Below are 17,465 nucleotides of genomic sequence, written 5' to 3'. Positions count from 1 at the left end.
CTTGCCATCGAGCAGGACCCCCAGGTCCCTTTCCATGACATGTTTTTCAGCGTCTTGTTCCCAGTTTGTAGGTACACTGGGGTTGTCAAGCTTTATACAGTTGGTGATGGCCCAGCTCTCTGATTTATCAAGGTCTCTCTGCAGGGCTGATTTAATGTACTGCTCTCTAAAAGCCTTATGGAATAGGCAGAACCTGTCTTCTCCTAGCCTGTAGCAGCCCAGGAGGTGAGGTGGAGGCTGGAGCTGCTGCCTCAGCATTGCCTTGCTCTATGTGTGGCTCCACATCACCTTGCCACACCTCAGCAGCTTTCCTCTCCTGGCTCCTCCGCCCCACCTCACCTCACCTCACCTCACCCCACCCCACCTCACCTTGCCACGGGGCTGCTGGCTGACCAGGTTCCCACCCCCCGATCTCCTTCCAGGCTCTTTCCTGTATCTGTATCAAGAATAGTTTAGCCAGCAGGACCAGGGAAGTGATCATTCCCTGTACTTGGCACAGGTGAAGCCACACATTGAGTTCTGCATTCAGTTTTGGGTCCCCCACTTTTAAAAGGACATTGAGGTGCTAGAGCATGTCCAGTGAAGGGCAACAAGACTTGTGAGAGGTTTAGAAAACTTGTGTTATGAGGAGTGGCTGAGGGAGCTGGGGTTGTTTGGTCTTGGGGAGACTCAGGAGGGACCTCATTGCTCTGTACAGCTCCCTGGCAGGAGGTTGTAGTGAGATGGCGCTGGGCTCTCCTGCTGTGTCTGCAGTGAGAGGACCAGAGGAAATGGCTTTAAGCTGAGAAAGGAGATTCAGATTAAGTATTAGAAACAAATTTTTTGCTGTTCAGGAGGTCAGGCACTGGAACAGGTTGCCCAGGGAGCTGGTGGAGTCACCACCCCTGGAGGTGCTCAGGAGGCATCTAGACCTGGTGCTGGGCAATGTGGTTTAGTGGCTTAGGGGTACAGTGGCAGTGCTGGGGGGATGGTTGGACTGGATGATCTTCCAGCCTTGGTGCTTCTCTGATTCTATAGTTACCCACACATACCTGAGCAGATGCCACAGGTGCACTATAGTCCCCTTGCTGCCAGCCAGGGCTCCTGCTCTCTGGCACTGTAATGCTCGTCCTGCCACCATCTCCATGCTAGCTAAGCTCTTCAGGGCTGGAGAGCTGTGTTAGCAGAGAACAGTCTGCTGTACACACCACCAGCCTCCTGGAATTAAATGGGAAAAGAAAACAGGTGTTTGCTTTGAAAGTAGCTAGTAAGTTTGAAGGAATTGTGTGCACTTTCCTGGTTCCCTGTGTTGTTGTGGACATACTCATGGGACAGCCAAGCCACCTACATGCCTGTCACGCCTGGGCTGCTGGAGGCAGCGTGCAGAGCTGCCAAAATCAATCAGCAAAATAAACAGTGGTTTATCTCAAGGGTGCACAGGGAGGATGAGAGGCAGCAGTCACGTATTGCAGCAGGAAAAGTTCTGCTTGGCTGTGAGGAGCAATCTCCACGGGAGAGTGTGGTGCAAATTCCAGCCCCAGAGCCCACTCTGTTGTGACTGGATAAGGCTTGGGAGACCTAACCCAACACTGAAACTGCTTTAGTGGGAAGTTGGCATCAATGTGGCCCCTTCTAGCCCAAGTTATTCTGTAGTTCATTGTGTGAAAGCAAAGTTATTAGCAAGATGAGAGTAATCTGCATATTGTAATTGCAAGTGGCAATAAGCCTGATTAGGTTATTAAGATGTTTTGACAACTTCAGGAGCACAGTTACAAAGGCAACTTCTTTGAAAGTGGTAGGAAATGAATTAACATTGTTCGTCTTTTTTTTTTTTTTTCCCCTAACTAGTAGTAAAAAGAGTTTGCCTTCTCAACCCAAGGTCAGACTCTGACCAGAGAAAACCTCTGTGAGCTGTGGTGGGAAACTGCTCTAAGTGGTTTAGTACTGTATTTAGATCTGCATTTTATCTCTTTCTGATTGCACTGGTGGCCATGGGTCATCCTGAGAATTTGCCTGAACTAAGAGGTGATTAGTAGGTTCAAAGCCATATATTGCTGACGTTAGGAATGTGTGTATATATATATATATATGTAAATGAAACCAGTGTTGTAATCAGTGCTCTTTCTTTGTTTTTCTATATAACAAAATGAAAAAGAAATAAAAGAGGTTTTTACCTTTCCAGTTTGGAAGCTTTTACCACTCATTTTTGCTTCCAAAGACCTTATCAAGAGTCATTTGTTTATGTAAGTGACTTAAATATATTTCTTTGCTAACCTATCCTGCACTGTGTTCAACCCACGTGCATTTTAGCTATGCTGTTTTTAATGTTATGGTGATCCTTTTTGCTCCCCCAGGGCTTGTTTTTGTCACATTACTGCTCTTAGTCGCATATAGCTTATGCGTGTACTTTGTGAGGGATGATGCTCTGGACTTTGTGTATTTATTTGGGTTTGGTTTATGGTCATTCTCCTTTGGACAGCTGCAATGTATATTTGCTATCAGTTGTGCCATCACCTGAAACCTATAAACATGACAGCTACTACAATCAGGGGTTGGGTTTCCATGGTATGGGTTGAAAGAGGATGGATGTGGGCTTGGAATGAAGTATTATCTGGACAGTCCTATGGGGTTTGTGTGGTAGCAACAGGGTAGGAAGGGGTGAGTGAGGGTGGCTCCTTGAGACAGAGGAAGGCAAAGAGAGGAGGAACTGCAGCAGCAAAGGGGTTGCAGAGCTGTCCCAGGCTGCCAGACCTCCTTTGGCCCTGAGCCCCGGAGGTCTGCCCTACCTTAGGGCATGGCTGCAGTCACACACAGTTTTGTTTGTTAATGTCATCCACTGGACAGGTGTCTGATTGCGTATTTCTTCTTTAGGATGCATCCTAAACCAAATGCATAAAAAAATTAACGTAAAACAGCCATTGTGGAAATTGTAGCAATATTTTTCTGTAGTGCTTTGCATTCTGATGGTGTGTGGGCAGCTCAGTGGCCCTGACAAAGCAAATTATATGCCAGTGGGTGCCAGGTTAATCTGAGTATCTTTGGTATTAATTTACCTAATTTTCTTGTAATTTTCCCTCTCACTGACACTTTGCTGTAGCGAAAAGCCATGCCAGATGTTTGTGCAACAGTTGGACAGAGCTTTGGGTCCTTGATTTTTAGAATGGGACAAAGGTCCTGGAGAGTACAAAACTTTCACTAGGGTGATCAAATTTGTCCTCACAAAGTGCTGACACTAGTGGCTTGCAGCAAGGTAGATGAAACAGGTTAGAAACATATCATAAACGTGAGTATCACAATTTATCTTGCTTTAAATTTGTATTGGTAGATATTGTAATTGGGAGATGATTAATTCATTAAAGCAATTGATAGTTTTATTTTTTAACTGAATTTTGAGTTAGCAAACAAGTAGCAAATGGATGAAACATTGCAAATTAAAATTAGAGAATTCCTTAGTTGGGTCCTGTGGTTTTGTTCTTTTTGTATTTTTTTGTGGTAAACATATACAGTAATAAAATTTTCCTAAGAAAATACTCAATAGGTAGAATATTTAGGTATTCCAGTTACTTAATGGAATTTAGATTCCAGCTCTACAGTTTCCTTGTGTGATACATTACTCTGTAGGTTTTTAAGCATCTTTTTGATGTTTTTGCAAAGGTTAGGCTTGTGTAAAGGTCACTCCATATACTGTGTGCATATGAACTGTTTCAACAGGTTTCTAATATCAGAAATCTTGGGAGACTTCTTTGAAGAAAACTTCTGTCGTAATGGCATCATCCTCTCTGCAGATTTGTGCATTGCTGCTGGCTTTGGCAGGATTCACCACATTACTTGTTACTACAATGTCCAGCAACTGGAAAGTTTTGGACACCACAACAGAGCTGGTTACTGGAGACTGGGTTTCTGAAGGTCTTTGGATGGACTGTGCAGTGACTGCTGTAAGATCAGTAGAGTGCAAGAAATTTCTCTACATGCTGAGTGCAGACCGTAAGTGTGCATGACATATGTTTATAAAATCCAGCGATCTGGTTTTATTCTTTCTGTACAGCATGTTAGCAGGTTGGGTGGCACATCGTGCATTTGTCCCAGAGGGTCTAGTATGGACAAATCCTGTAGTGGTTGTAGACAGGTTAAAGGGCCATCATGAAACTAATGTTTCACGCTGCCGTTCAGCTTGATCACTGCTGTGGCTTTGCTGCCCTCTCTGGTGTGTTGACATAGAGGTATGGGTGATATACAGTAGATCTCAGATTTCTTTTAAAAATAGCTTTGGAAGAAATAGCATCCTTTCACTCAGCCTAGTTCTTAAATACAAGCACATCCTAGTTCCATGAGCACTGGTGCTTGTTTGTGCTTTGGTGTGAGACAGGGATTATTAGATATTCCAGAACTCATTTGACGCTTTGTGCCAAACGTGTACCTGGGTATTTTTTCTGGAATTTCTCAGAGGTGGCCAGCTTAGACTAAAATACATCTGTGCAACTGATGCTTCTGTGTTTTCTAGGGATCATGCTAGCAGGGTAGTTTATCTGCAACTAGAAAAAGAAGAAATGCCTCTGTAGAGACTGGAAAGTATTTGTTTGAATCATTCTAGATTTTAAAAATGTCTTTCTGTAAACACCATCTTTAAGGTAAAGAACTTGGACTGACATTGAAGTTCTTTCCTCAGCAAACTGAGTGTAGAAACAATAACACTGTAGCCTTTGAAAATGGTATTTTGTTAAGCCTTCTGTCTTAAACAGAACCTTGCATTTATTCTTTTACAACTTTCAGTTTTGTGCAGTCACTTTATGAGTGATATTAATAGAATCATTTCTTCAAGTCTTCCCTACTTTATAGGTCCCTGATTACTGTCATTGCTATTTGTCTGGACTCTTTCCAGCAGATTTATTCTCGATGTGCAGTGCTCAAAACTTAAAAATACCACATCTTACAGCCTATGAACCTTCTTTTTCTTAACATAGATGTGGACTCTTCTGGAGTCAGAGCTGCCAAACTGTAAGGCAGATCTCTAAAGAGTGAGAGTTTAACTCTCAAGATTCAGCATGTTCATGGTTCTTCCACAGAGCCCTGGCTTTGGTGGCCTCATCTGCCTTCATAATGATGATGCCTGTTTAAGTATCAGCATCCTGAAATGAGGCCAGAATTTGTAGCCTCAAAAGGAAGCTAATTATGTATTTCCAAGGATTTAAAAAACACTACTCATTGCATCAGAGGCAATGTGAGCTTTTCCCGTCACCCTGGTACCCGTTCAGCTCCTCTCTAAGGCCTCCTCTGTGTAGATACCAGGATGCTTAAGTTTCTGGAAATTAGAATGATGATGGCACTCGGTTTAACTGACTGGTTTCGAGCAAGCCCAAAGGAAAACTCCCAAGCTGTGGGAGGTGCTGATGTGAAGCTGTCAACACCAACTCTTAAGCCCTGCTGATGCAGAGCCTCCTGCAGAGCAGCACTGGCTGTTGTGCCCATTGCTCGACAAGCCACGGTTTACAAAATTTAGTATAGAATAGTCTCATGTTCTTTAACACATGGAAGGGTGATTTCATTAAGGGAATTATTAAAATGCCTCATGCTGTATAGGAAAAACTCATGCACTTCAGATCTGCAGTTTATATGTATGCTTTATGACTGACTGTTGAAATACATTTCCTAAGTATGAAGAGATTTCTTTTTTTCTAATTATACTCTGAATTTTTTATTTGTATCCTTGGCAGCAGTGTAACAGCTGGGGACACTTGATTCAAGGTCCCAACTCTTTCAACTTCAAAAGTCTTGTCAGCAGAAGTGATTGCTGAGGTCACCAGCATAGCACCAGTGTATGGGTAAATTAACTTGAAACTCTTTGAAGGGTCTTTAATGGGATGCAGATACTCCAGGGTACTGGTACAGTGTGTTCATTTACTATGCCATCATTTTTCAAGTTGCAGTGACTTAGCAGAAGGAGAGGATTCTGTAACAGTGAGCTAGGATCAATTCTTACCACACACTATCTGGTTTCCTTAAAAGATTGCAAGTTTAGAGCTGCACAGGATCACACTGCCAAAACTGGTCTTGTTTAAATCATTGGCAATGATCCTCTTGACTGCGAAGGGAGCAAAAATGTCAGAGTGGCAGTGTAATATCCTTTTGCAGCTGAACCTACCAATCTCCAGCATCAGCTCAAAGTGACCAGTGAATTTTAATGAAAACCAACAAATACCTGTTGGAACTCTCTCAAAGGCTAATCCTTCCAGTAGTGTTTACATAAATGCTGTGGATCAGTTACCATGTTGCATCATAGCAGAATTATTTTATGAAGAAACTCTGACTCCATTTCCTGGAGATAAGAGCAGGTTATCACTGCAAGAGATGGTTAACCCCCTTTGGATACACAAGTACTTTAAAGTATTAACATTGGTGGGCGATGTGAATTGCGTCTATGATTCTGTCTAGCCAAGAACAGAAACAGTCAAGAGCAGAAACAACTAAACTGAGTTTAACATATTCTTTGCCTAGAATAGTTTTGGGGTTTTTTAAACCCTAAGGTATTATAGCAAACAGATGTAATTGGCTGGTATGTATTATTTTTCTCATAGCTGTTTTTCTCCATTATTTCGTTCCTTTTGAGATGGGTCTGCCACACTAGCTCCTTCATTTCCTTATATTTCATTTCCATGACACTCAAATTATTACAATTGTAATACATTATGCAATTGTACAGCGTAAGTGGGACTATTTTTAAGACTGAATGTGTTTAGTGATAGATCAATAGACAGTAAAATATTAGTGGAAATCACTCATGCACAAACTTAACCTTCCTGAAAGAAGCTGGCAGTATAGTCATTCCACTGGATTACTTATGACCATAACTCCAAAGACTGTACTAAATTTTCTAGCAGCAGTATGAAGCTCCTGTTCTCAAGCATTTTTATGTTTGAATACTCAAGAAAATAATATACTAAAGCTTTTTGATTTGACATCAATAATAAAATTACAAGCAGTTTTAATCTAGTGTAAAATCTAGTGGACTTCATAGAAGAGACAGAAATAAAATATTTGCCCATATTATCACTCTAACAAGGTGTTTTTTAGAAATCCTGACTCAACTTTCTACGCTGAGAAAAAGAATAGGCTCATTTTTTACTTCCTATTAGAAAAAAAATTAATACTGTCATTTTTTTTACGCGCTATTATCTTTATCATTAACTGCTCCCACTTCTTATTGTCATGCCCAGTAAGCCTTATCTATGGGGAAAGAGCAAAGAGCAAAGGTAGACTCATTTTGGAGTGAAACCCAGAGATAAAACAGCAAGGAGGCTTCTGAAAGGCTTCACTTGATTGTAATCTAATTATAAGGATATTTAACTGTTACTACTCACAAGCATGAGTGTCGCGTTGGAAATTGTTGGTGTTCTTTTGGGCTTGGGTGGGTTGGCAGTTATTGGAGCTACTTTGCCGAATAATTACTGGAAAGTCTCCACTCTATATGGTTCTGTGATCACAACGTCTACATTGTATGAAAACCTGTGGAAGAGCTGTGCAATGGACAGCACTGGAGTATCCAACTGCAGGGAATTTGACTCTATGCTTGCATTGCCTGGTAGGTAACTTGGTGTTTATATTGCTTAAAAATGTATTGGCAAAAAGCCTTGTTTATATTGCTTAAAAATGTATTGACAAAAAGTAGTAAGGCTTTTGTTTTGGGAATCTGGTAATACTGGCAAATAACTGGCCAAGAAGGACTTTGTGGGTTGAAGTAATAAAAATCTCTTAAGCAGCAGAATGGGTCAAGCATGTTAGGAAAGGCTATAAAATAAGGCAAATGAAGTTGGTTGATCAAGAGTTTATTTTAATGGACATTTAAAGTGTGCTGTAATCTCTTCTCTAGCATCTTCTGGGAAGACTTAGTAGGAGACATTTTTAACTATTTATTTATTTGGAATTATTATATGGGCCTTCTTTTGCAATACTTCATAGCTAATGTACTATGACTGGAGTTTTTTCATGTAATAGGAAATACTGTTTATAGCTGAGAAGTGGTAGTGGTTTTTGTGAGCTGAGACTGAAAATTGTAGATAATCCAAGAAATACAATGAGTATATGTCATACATATTATACCATATTATAAGTTATAGAAGGTGTATATGCTATGAATTAGTATATGATTAAGCTTGTTAATTAATGTTAACTACTGTCAGATCTTGTTAACTAAAGTATTTTTGGATGTGATTTTAAATATCAAGAAATTCGGATCTGCTGGATCCTGTCCTCTGTATCAGTCTTCAGCGTAATTGTGGTTGTTCTCAAATGCCCAGCTAAGACAATATTCTGTGGATAGTAAGCATGTTTATAGACAGTAAAGCTACTTTTTATCAATCTTGAATAATTCAGTATGTAGATACTTATCCAGAATAAAAATGCCTTCCTTGTAGTTGAATCTGCCCTAGAAGGTGGCTAAACTAAATAGGTAGGAGGACACTCCTAATCTGAAGATTGTGTAACATGGGATTAGTGGGAATGAGGTATTAAATTCACTTTCACCCTCAGTCTGAAGTAAAGGCTTGTTGTTGACCATCTCTAACATGAGCATAGCAATTCTCTGAAACTGTGTCCAGTATTTAGGGAATAATCTGTTCTTCTCATCTTTCAGTCTTCTCTAACAATTGCTTTTAGTGTGTGTGTGTAGGAAGAGTAACATAACCCTATTTAAACTTCTTAGACTCAGTAGCAGCAGGATCATGTCCATCACACATTATCCTCTGCACAGTGTTTATCTCAGTGTGCACCAGTGGTGCTGGGTTAGTAGCTGAACTTGATGATCTGAGAGGTCTTTGCCAGCCTTAATGATTCCGTGATTTTATTTGGTTCTTGTACACACCACTTCAAGGGCTGGCTCACAGCTCACTGCCACTGACTCCAGGCAGCATCTTGTCATTGATGTGCTCACAAGGGCTGTTGTCTCTGACAGTGTGTGCAGCTCTGGGCAATGGGCCTGCAGGAGATCAGCATCTGGGGGCTGCGGGGAAAAAAGGGGGTTTTAAAGAACCTGGTGGGGGTCAGGAAAGAGCTTCATGAGTAGATGAAGCTAGATGTGCTAAAGCAAACAGAACAGAAAGCAAGCAACAGCAGGGCTCCCGAGAACTGCAGATAACCACATGGAGTCAGCAGGAAGGAAAAAAGTGGGGCCAGACAGAAAGTAAATTACTGGACCAGGCTCTGAAGTGAATTTGTGAAGATTAGGTTTGATCTGTTGAAGAGGAGATCAGTTCTGCAGTTGAGAAGATGGCAGTATGGTTGAGGGGTAAAGGCAGGGAGAGGGGAAAACAGCTTGCAAAACTGTGCTGATAAAATATTTTTAGAAAGTAAAACCGAAAAAGAAAAGTCAGAAGACATTGGATGGTAGTAAAAGTTGAAGGACAGCTGGGCAAAGCAGGAAAGAGGAAGAAAATGAGTTTAGTAACAACAAGGGCTCAGCAGACAGTGGGACCACTAAGAAACTTCAACAGCACTGGCAGATATGGACCAAGGCAGACTAAAGATTATCATGGTCCGTTTAGGTGTGTTTCAAATTCCTATTTAGAAAGTTAACTGAAATTACTTCGAGGATTGCAGGGATTGGAGGGAGGGGGAAAAGAGAAAAAACAAAAGTGTCTTTGTTGCCTCTCATCAGAAAGACAATGAAGATTTTCCATGAGAGCTTCCTTATTGGCAACTGAGCTATGTGGAATACTAGTTTTTTCCTTTATGTATGGGAAATGTCAGACTTGGTTCTTTTAAGCCATTGTAACACTTTTGAGTTCACTAAACCATTCATCTAAATCACAAATATTTGAAGTGAGGAGCTTTTTAAATGCAATATTGCACAAGATTAAAACCATGACTGACTACTCTATAAAGCTAGCACTATCAATCTAGTCACAACTAAGTCAAACATTGGATATAACTAGTTACCAAAAGCTTTGTAAACTCTTTTTTTTTCTTTCTTCTTTTCAAGGTTCCATAGTGGTTTTTCCGATGACAGGATTTGGGGATAATTTCTTAAAATTAGAGTTGACTAATAAAATGAACTGACTTTGTATCTTCTTAAATAAGCTAATTTTAAAACAAAAAATTGAGTTTTCTGAATTGTGAGCTAAGGTCCTCAGTTAAGGCTGTTGAGATTGTCATATTGTGGTGCAATCATATGAAATCCCTTTTGCACTGGATTGCAAGCAGTTAGCCTAAGGGTATGCTTGTGTGTCCTGGAAAGATATGGGGAGTCCCATGTAACACTGCAAGAGTCCCAAAGACCTGAAATGTAAGTTGTTGGACCCTGCTGTGGTGATTCCAGCTACCATGGTGTAAGATCCCAAACTAGAAAGCAGCAGCAGCATCGAGTACCTGTCGTAACAGTATCTTCTGCAGGGAAAAACCTTGAACTGTTAGTGGTGTTTTGAGGGGTCTTTCCACTTTTATTGCTGTCTGCATTTTTTTCCATGAAAATTTTAAAATTAGTGCTTAACAAAGCATTAATTCTTCAAATTATTTTAGCCTTTAATTCTGTATATTTATTGCTGTGTTTGGTAACTCTCAAGCTTGAAGGACCAGTACTCTTAAGCCGCATTAGGCAATACAGCCTGCTGAGTCAGAGAGTGAGTATCACTTTGCCTCCTGTTTCTCTGATTTTGTTTTCTGGAGAGCTAGGGCTCACTCTGCTACAGAGCTAGACAGCAGGTTACCATGGAGGACATGGAGGTGGTCAGGGAGCAAGTGCTTGAATGCTGGCATCAATGATGTGAGTGTCCAGTAGCAGTGACGTGTGAGCCTTCTGAGGTATGGTTAAATTATAGAGTCATAGAATCATTTAGGTTGGAAAATAACTTAAAGATAATCAAATCAATGAAGTTAGCATTTGAGACCCTGCCAGATTGTGACGCTTGGCATGTTTATCTCACAACAAAGGTGCCGAAATGCCATTTGACGTGGGAGCTGCCAAATGCAGGGTGCCATTTTAAAGGAGCCCAAAGTCCCTGTTTGACCTTCCTTCTTAGGCTGATTAATAATCCAGTTCCAGTTTTTGTGTAATCGATACCTAGATGAGAAGTCCAAGAGGTTAGACGATGCAGAATTGCCAGAATACCAGATTCCCTAAGGTGCCCATACCAGGTGCAACCTCTCCACAGGAGAATGTCTTAGGGAGGAGTGCTGTGGCTCTCAGACCCACTCACCTCCTGTTTGTTACACCGAGTTTGAAGTGCACTGCTAGCTTGAGCACAATTCTTTCCTATCTCTCCCTGGAAGCAGCAAAGCTGGCACCTTTTCCCAGTTCCTCAGTAGTGCCAGAGCCTTGCACACCGTGGCTAGCACCTGGATTTCAGATGTGTCCTGTGCGCTCAGCTGTACAGGTATCAGGAATTCAGAAGGACTTGTGAGTAGGAGGCTTTTATCTGCTCCTGCAAATGACCTATATACCACTATGCATTTTCACAGGAATATAAGGTATGAGGGGCTTGCAGTTTTTCAGGATTTGCTAGAGACACAAGAGGATTTGCTGATCTTATATTTCAGCTCTCAAATCTGATTGACTTGGAGGCTAAACGCACTTGGGTTTGGAGGCTTCTCTGAACCATATGACAAAGTTGGACAAGATTCACTCATTACTGCACCCGTTAATTTTGTCACTCCCTCTAATCACTTTTATTTTTTTCAGCACTAGATTAATGTAATTTCTGTATAGGTTCTGATTTGTTTTTTGTTTTTCTGTCTTAGCTCACATTCAGGCATGCCGTGCCCTGATGATTACTTCCATCCTTTTGGGATTCTTAGCTACAGTACTTTCACTGCTTGGTTTGAAGTGCACAAACGTTGGGTTGAGTGATGAAGGTGGAAAAATGAAGTTTGCTGTCACAGGCGGATTTCTTTTTGTCTTAGGAGGTAATATTGAGGCTGAAATGAGAGTGCTATTGGTACTTTGTATTGCTTTCACAGCAATATGATTAAATGAAATGAACAGATTAAATGAAATGAACTTGTTCTTGGTTTAAAGCTGTTACAGCCATTAAAAGAATCACTCACCTGTGTGCTTTCTAAACTTTTTCTGGTAGGTCTCTGCTCCATGGTGGCTATTTCTTGGTATGCTGCAATGGTTACTGCTCAGTTTTTTAACCAACTGTACCCTGGAACCAAGTAAGTTAATGGATCTGTCATACCAAACTCCATCATGTGTTAGTCAGCTGCGCTAACCTCAGCTGCTCCAGAGTATCAGAACCTAGATGGATCCCATTATCCAGTCCTACAGGAGGAAAAAATTGTATTCAGGAAATCTTTTCACCTTCGAGATGATGGTGGGGAGGGAGGAGAGTTCTTTTCTGGAAGAGTTAGTGAATGTGTAAGGAATATCAACCCCACGTCTGAGGGGGTTTTGTTCTTTGTTTGCATTTTCTTGAGAGAATCAGTTAAGTGCATATGTCAATGTTATGAAGAAGAAAAGGTAAAGTTCTTAATCTGCTTTGGCATTTAAAAGAGATACAAAACTCAAGTTCTGGCTAGAATAAAGTGCCTCAGATGTACAAGCAAGGGAAAATCTCGTGCAAAACAGCTCAAGCTTTGTACTAGTGACCTGCAGAGAAACCTGCTTGTCTTATGAATGTCTATATATTAACAGCTCAACATTTGTTTGCCTTATGAATTAAATTGAGGCAAAATTCGTGGGACTATCAGCCAGAGCAGTTGCATACAAACAAGTTTCGAGTTATAAAAGCCCTTACTCTTGGTCTGATATAAAAGTAACAGTTGTCAAAAACAAATGGCAGCTTATGGCACCTTATCTAGGTGCCCTGTTTAGCAATGAGGAAGAAGGGTAGAGGTGACTGGGCCTCTCCTTCAGAGAGGGGGAAAAGGAGAGGGAAACATATTGTCTATGGAATATGAGACATCTGTAATATACTTCTACCAAGTATATAATTCATAGATCAGTAAACTATAAATCGTTTGTTGCTAGGATCATATTTGAAGTGTTTTGTAAGTTCCTGCCCAGGAATCAGTTCAGGGAAGTCAGAGGTGAAGTGCTTTGTGATAAATCAAAGCACTTTAAGCAATTACTTTTGTTGTTTGTCAGTTTTTCCTGTGTTTTCAATGAACTACTCACAGAGAAATTGTACCTGTGCAGTTACTTTTTGTTGTTTTATATCCCCTTGAGAGAGCTATATGAAGGGTAATAAATACATTAGAGAACTGAAACAACTGTTGATAAGGAATTTCGGTTAGTCGGATAGTTGGTGTGTTTTCTAGTTATTTGCTATAGCTGGGGCTTCAACATCAATGCCTGTTAATCAGTTACCAGATTGTTTGCATTCAGTAGCTAAAGAAATCTTTTTTTAATATCTAAACTTCATGTTTAAACTATTGATTCACTGAGCAGTTCTTGATGAATTAAGTTTGATCATTGGTAAAACTGGACAGGGAGTCTGTGAGACAGGTTTAAATTCAATTGTATGCCAGTATTGATCTTCACTCTTAAGAGACTGGCAAATCTGGTTTTTCAGATTGCATTTTTTTGGTCTGACTTCAGCAAATCAGTGAAGTTAACCTTTGCTAATTCTTAGAGGAGTTTCTCATACAGCTCTGAAGGCAAACCTAGTTCTCCTGCAGATGCCTCCTATATACTTTCCTTTGGTATGACATCTACAGCATTCTTGCCTATAGGTGACTGGTGAGCAGAGATGATTGCAGGCACTGAGCAACATGCAACTTGTACTCCTGGGCTTTTTTGATAATGACTCTCTGCTTGTTCTGTGTTTGGAAAGTACCTAAATCAGTGGAGATCTTGTGTCTCCCATGTGTGATGAGAACACAAAGAGCTGTGAACCTGGGTAAACCTCTGAAACCCTCCTGTTAGCAATGAATTCCAGAGTCAGAAGCTTTGACTCTTAAGTAGTGATTGTGTGTTTACAAGTAGAAAGAAAACACAAAGCTCTGGTTCCAGTGTAGCTTAAATGCAGTCCATGACACTTATTTTGCCCTTATATTGGGTATCTCAGACCACAGAAGTACAGGTGGATTGTGGATATAATCTTTGTCTGATCATAAAAATTGTTCTCCTCTTGTTATGAAACCCCTGCCCAACTTTTCCAGACTCAGTTGTCTAGTCTTTGGGACAAATTCATTGTCAATGAATTTCTTGGACTGGACTAGGGGGTTTCCTGAAAGGTGTAGTTTTGTACAGTAAAACAGGGAATTATTCTTTTTCAGCCTGGGATATTCATAAATGTCTTTCAGCCATACAACCACAGAGGGTGCTGAATATCCTTTAGGATACCTAAGTTTGAAACCTAGCCCTATACAAACAGCTACTTGTAAGTGACCTAGCACTGTGTCCTTAAATAACTGATTTCTATGGTTAGCCTTTTCTCAGGATATAGCCAGTAAAGTCTGAATCATTCAGTTTCACAAAATTGTTTCAGTGACACAGCCAATAAAAGAGCAAAGTAAGTGTTGTGGATGGCACAGAAGGTATGTCATTATTATTTATTATCAACAATTTGTTAAATATACACAGGTATTTATTGCTACTTATCTTAATGTTGCTTAATACTTTCTGTACTGTCACTAATTTGGCAGAGCAACTCTATACAAATAGGAGTTTTACTGAGCAGACACAAAGTCAGATCTGTTCTCTGTTAATTGTTGAAGCTGATTTCTATGCAGATTAGAATTTGTTTGCATGGTTTGTGAGCTTTATAGCTTGGTCTAAAACAATGGCTTTGTGATCTTGTTATGAGCTGTTTCCATAAAATCTTTCATGTTTCAGGTATGAACTTGGAGGAGCTCTGTACTTAGGCTGGGCTGGATCTATTCTTTATATGCTTGGTGGGATCTTACTGACCTGTTCATGCAAAGGAAAGGAAAAAGAGAATTACAGGTAATCTTGGATTTGTCAGCTGAAATAGCAGCTGTCAATCACATAGCACTTTCTATCTGTCCACTATTCTCTCTCTCTCTCTCTCTCTCTCACCCCCTGGTATAAATATGTATAAAGTACAAATGGCATGTCACAGACTTGTGATGGCAGGGGATACCACACCAAACACTTGTACCTCCTGGACAGGGTACTTTATGCATCACCATCAGCAGTCACCTGTAACTCATTTTTGGTAAATCTGGGCACTGCTGAGTGTTCTAAGTTCTATATGGTGAAAATGTGCAGTGAAAGAGCAAACTATCTATAGCCAAAAGAAAAGTATATAAAACCCCATAATGTATTATGATGCAGTTTCTCTGCAATGCTCACTGTGAGTAAAATATTCAAACACTGTTCAATTTGTGGAAAGTGTAATGGCATTTCCCAAAGCACATCCAACTGATCATTAGAAACATGACTTTTTTTCTTGTTCTTTATGGAAATGTCTTGTTGCACATCTTATCAGCAAAGCTGAAATTTCTGGCCTCAATATTTAACCTTCCCTGCATTTTTATTTGTCTTAAATTTTGACACATACAGAAGGTCTCTTTTTGAACGAGAGGGATGAAACAGGCAGAAATAGCAGAGGTGCATGTCTACCCAGAACTCAAACAGCTTGGAGGCTATACTAGCTAAGATTGAGAGGATTACAATATGCAAGGAAGAAACATGTTCACTGCTGCTATATTTAATCTTAGGAAAGTTATGTCAAAATGTAGTGAGAGTTCCTCTGATACTCCATTACCTGATCTGAAACCATTTCAGTTTTATGGTAATATTTCATCAGCCACATTGGACTTTAGATCTTGCTCACCTTACTTTGATACAAAGTACCAAATGTCCTGAAATGTCCTGAAAATCAGGTAAAACTGATATATGAAATAGAAATTCAACATGATGAATGAGAGCTGAAGGGATTGGCTGAAGATACTTCTGTTTTCTTTCTTCATCATACTGAGTCCTGTTTTAAAACTTGCAGCTTATGCAAAGGTCGTGAGGGCTAGGTTCTCTTCTGCTTTAGGGCCTTGAATAAAATGCCTGGAGGAAGAGCATGTGAGTTAGGAATCCAGAGTGTGGTTTTGATTATGAGAGAGATGGGCTGTACAGCCTGTCAGGGACCCCATCTATTTTCCTTTAGCTACCAGAATGAGAACAGGAAGCCTCTAATTCCTGTGCCATTGTGAAGAACGTGCTATGGGTGGGTTGGATACAGAGCTAACAACTTCTAAGTATCTATGGAAACTATGGACATGTGTCTAATACCTATTATTATGTATCTTTTTCTTAATTTACAGTCCCAGCAAATATGCCTATTCAGCAGCCCAGGCAGCTTCTCAGCCACACATGTACCCCCCAAACTCTGACACAGTCATAACCAACAAGGAGTATGTCTGAGCTTACGTTTCACATCACCTGTAGCATTAGTGGATTATGAACTCAAACAAAAAAGTGAACAATTTCTGTGTTCCGGTTCCAGTCGCAATCCTGTGCCTTAGTTCGGAGCACTACAAGGAGGAGGTATCGTTTTCAATGTAAATAAGAATGGTTTTCAGATGTAAATAGCTTTCTCCAGAAGATGCTGTGGTGTGAAATCCTGTGGCACGAAGGTTTTCTGCAAGCTGAGAAGCCTGGTAAAATTTAACCAGAGCACAGTATATGCTGACACTCAAGAGCAATGGTTTCTATTTCAGCTGACTCAAACATGTGGAACTGATAGCTGTATCTGACTGCAAGTTCATATGCCTCACGTTAGAAATGTGTTGTGTTTTCATTAATGTTTAGCTTCCTTCTTTTGTTAAACAGCTTTAGCTCTTGAAAAGAAATAAACTTCATTCCACAGACTGAATCAGATTTTTTGATGAGTGGTATCCTCTAATAAGGCTCTGATGATATACTAAAATTTTTATTATATATGATAGTGAAGGTTTATAAAAGCTACAAAAAATTCTCAAGCAACCACTCACCTTCAAATCTGAAGATGTGCAACAAATTTCTTGTTGGTTGTAATGCAGGTACAGAACAGAAATGATACAGAATGAACCAAACACAGCTGAGAATGGAGAAAGCATCTGGTGCGAAAATGCCTTGTGGTAACTAAGAAAATGATAGCCTAGATTTTTAATTTTTATTTCTATGGTTTCAACTTTAAAAATAATCCTACTTTACCTTTGAGCAGTCTTTAACTTTGGGAACTTTTACTGCATCTGAATTGTCTAATTCATGTAATTCCCCTGTGGTTTTATTTTCTGTCATTGTTCCATCATTAGAATTTCTGCTTTAAACTGCTCCACTGCTGGGAGCATATATTTACCTTGTGTGAGCACTTAGGCAGATGGCAATGAGCTAACTTCTTATTGATGCTTTTAGCAAGGTGGAATGGAATTCCACCCTGCTGGTTCACAGGTTCCATAACTTGTCCCTTTTAAATTACAAATGTATTCATACAGTTTGACAAAACTCTATTTTGAATGGCTAATGACAAATATGTAGCAGTCTGATCTAGAAGTTTCATGCACTTTCCTTGATGTCCCAATAGATAATTTCAGAGGGCAAGCAGTCTCAGCAGAAATGA

The 17,465-nt window shown here is 40.1% G+C and overlaps 1 protein-coding gene across 3 annotated transcripts; it reads left to right on the top strand.

The window, feature by feature from the left end:
* The first annotated feature begins 3,111 nt into the window (after positions 1-3,111).
* Positions 3,112-16,738, top strand: LOC146433430 (claudin-15-like). Of its 3 annotated transcripts, none has more exons than XM_085069752.1 (6): positions 3,112-3,262; positions 3,691-3,963; positions 11,704-11,868; positions 12,039-12,120; positions 14,744-14,854; positions 16,189-16,738. In XM_085069752.1, exons 2-6 carry the CDS (start codon positions 3,744-3,746, stop codon positions 16,286-16,288), a joined length of 678 nt encoding a protein of 225 aa, XP_084925878.1. In that variant the 5' UTR covers positions 3,112-3,262; positions 3,691-3,743; the 3' UTR covers positions 16,289-16,738. The 3 variants fall into 3 exon arrangements, with proteins under 3 accessions (XP_084925878.1, XP_084925880.1, XP_084925879.1); XM_085069754.1 differs by having other exon boundaries at positions 3,132-3,262; positions 3,765-3,963; XM_085069753.1 differs by lacking the exons at positions 3,112-3,262; positions 3,691-3,963 and adding an exon at positions 7,243-7,555.
* The last annotated feature ends 727 nt before the right edge of the window (positions 16,739-17,465 follow it).

The sequence above is a fragment of the Lichenostomus cassidix genome, chromosome 9 (genome assembly GCF_008360975.1).
Source record: "Lichenostomus cassidix isolate B80296 chromosome 9, HeHo_3.0, whole genome shotgun sequence".
NCBI lineage: Eukaryota > Metazoa > Chordata > Aves > Passeriformes > Meliphagidae > Lichenostomus > Lichenostomus cassidix.
The sequence above is the reverse complement of the archived record's forward strand: the minus strand, read 5'-3'. Positions and strand labels throughout refer to the sequence as shown.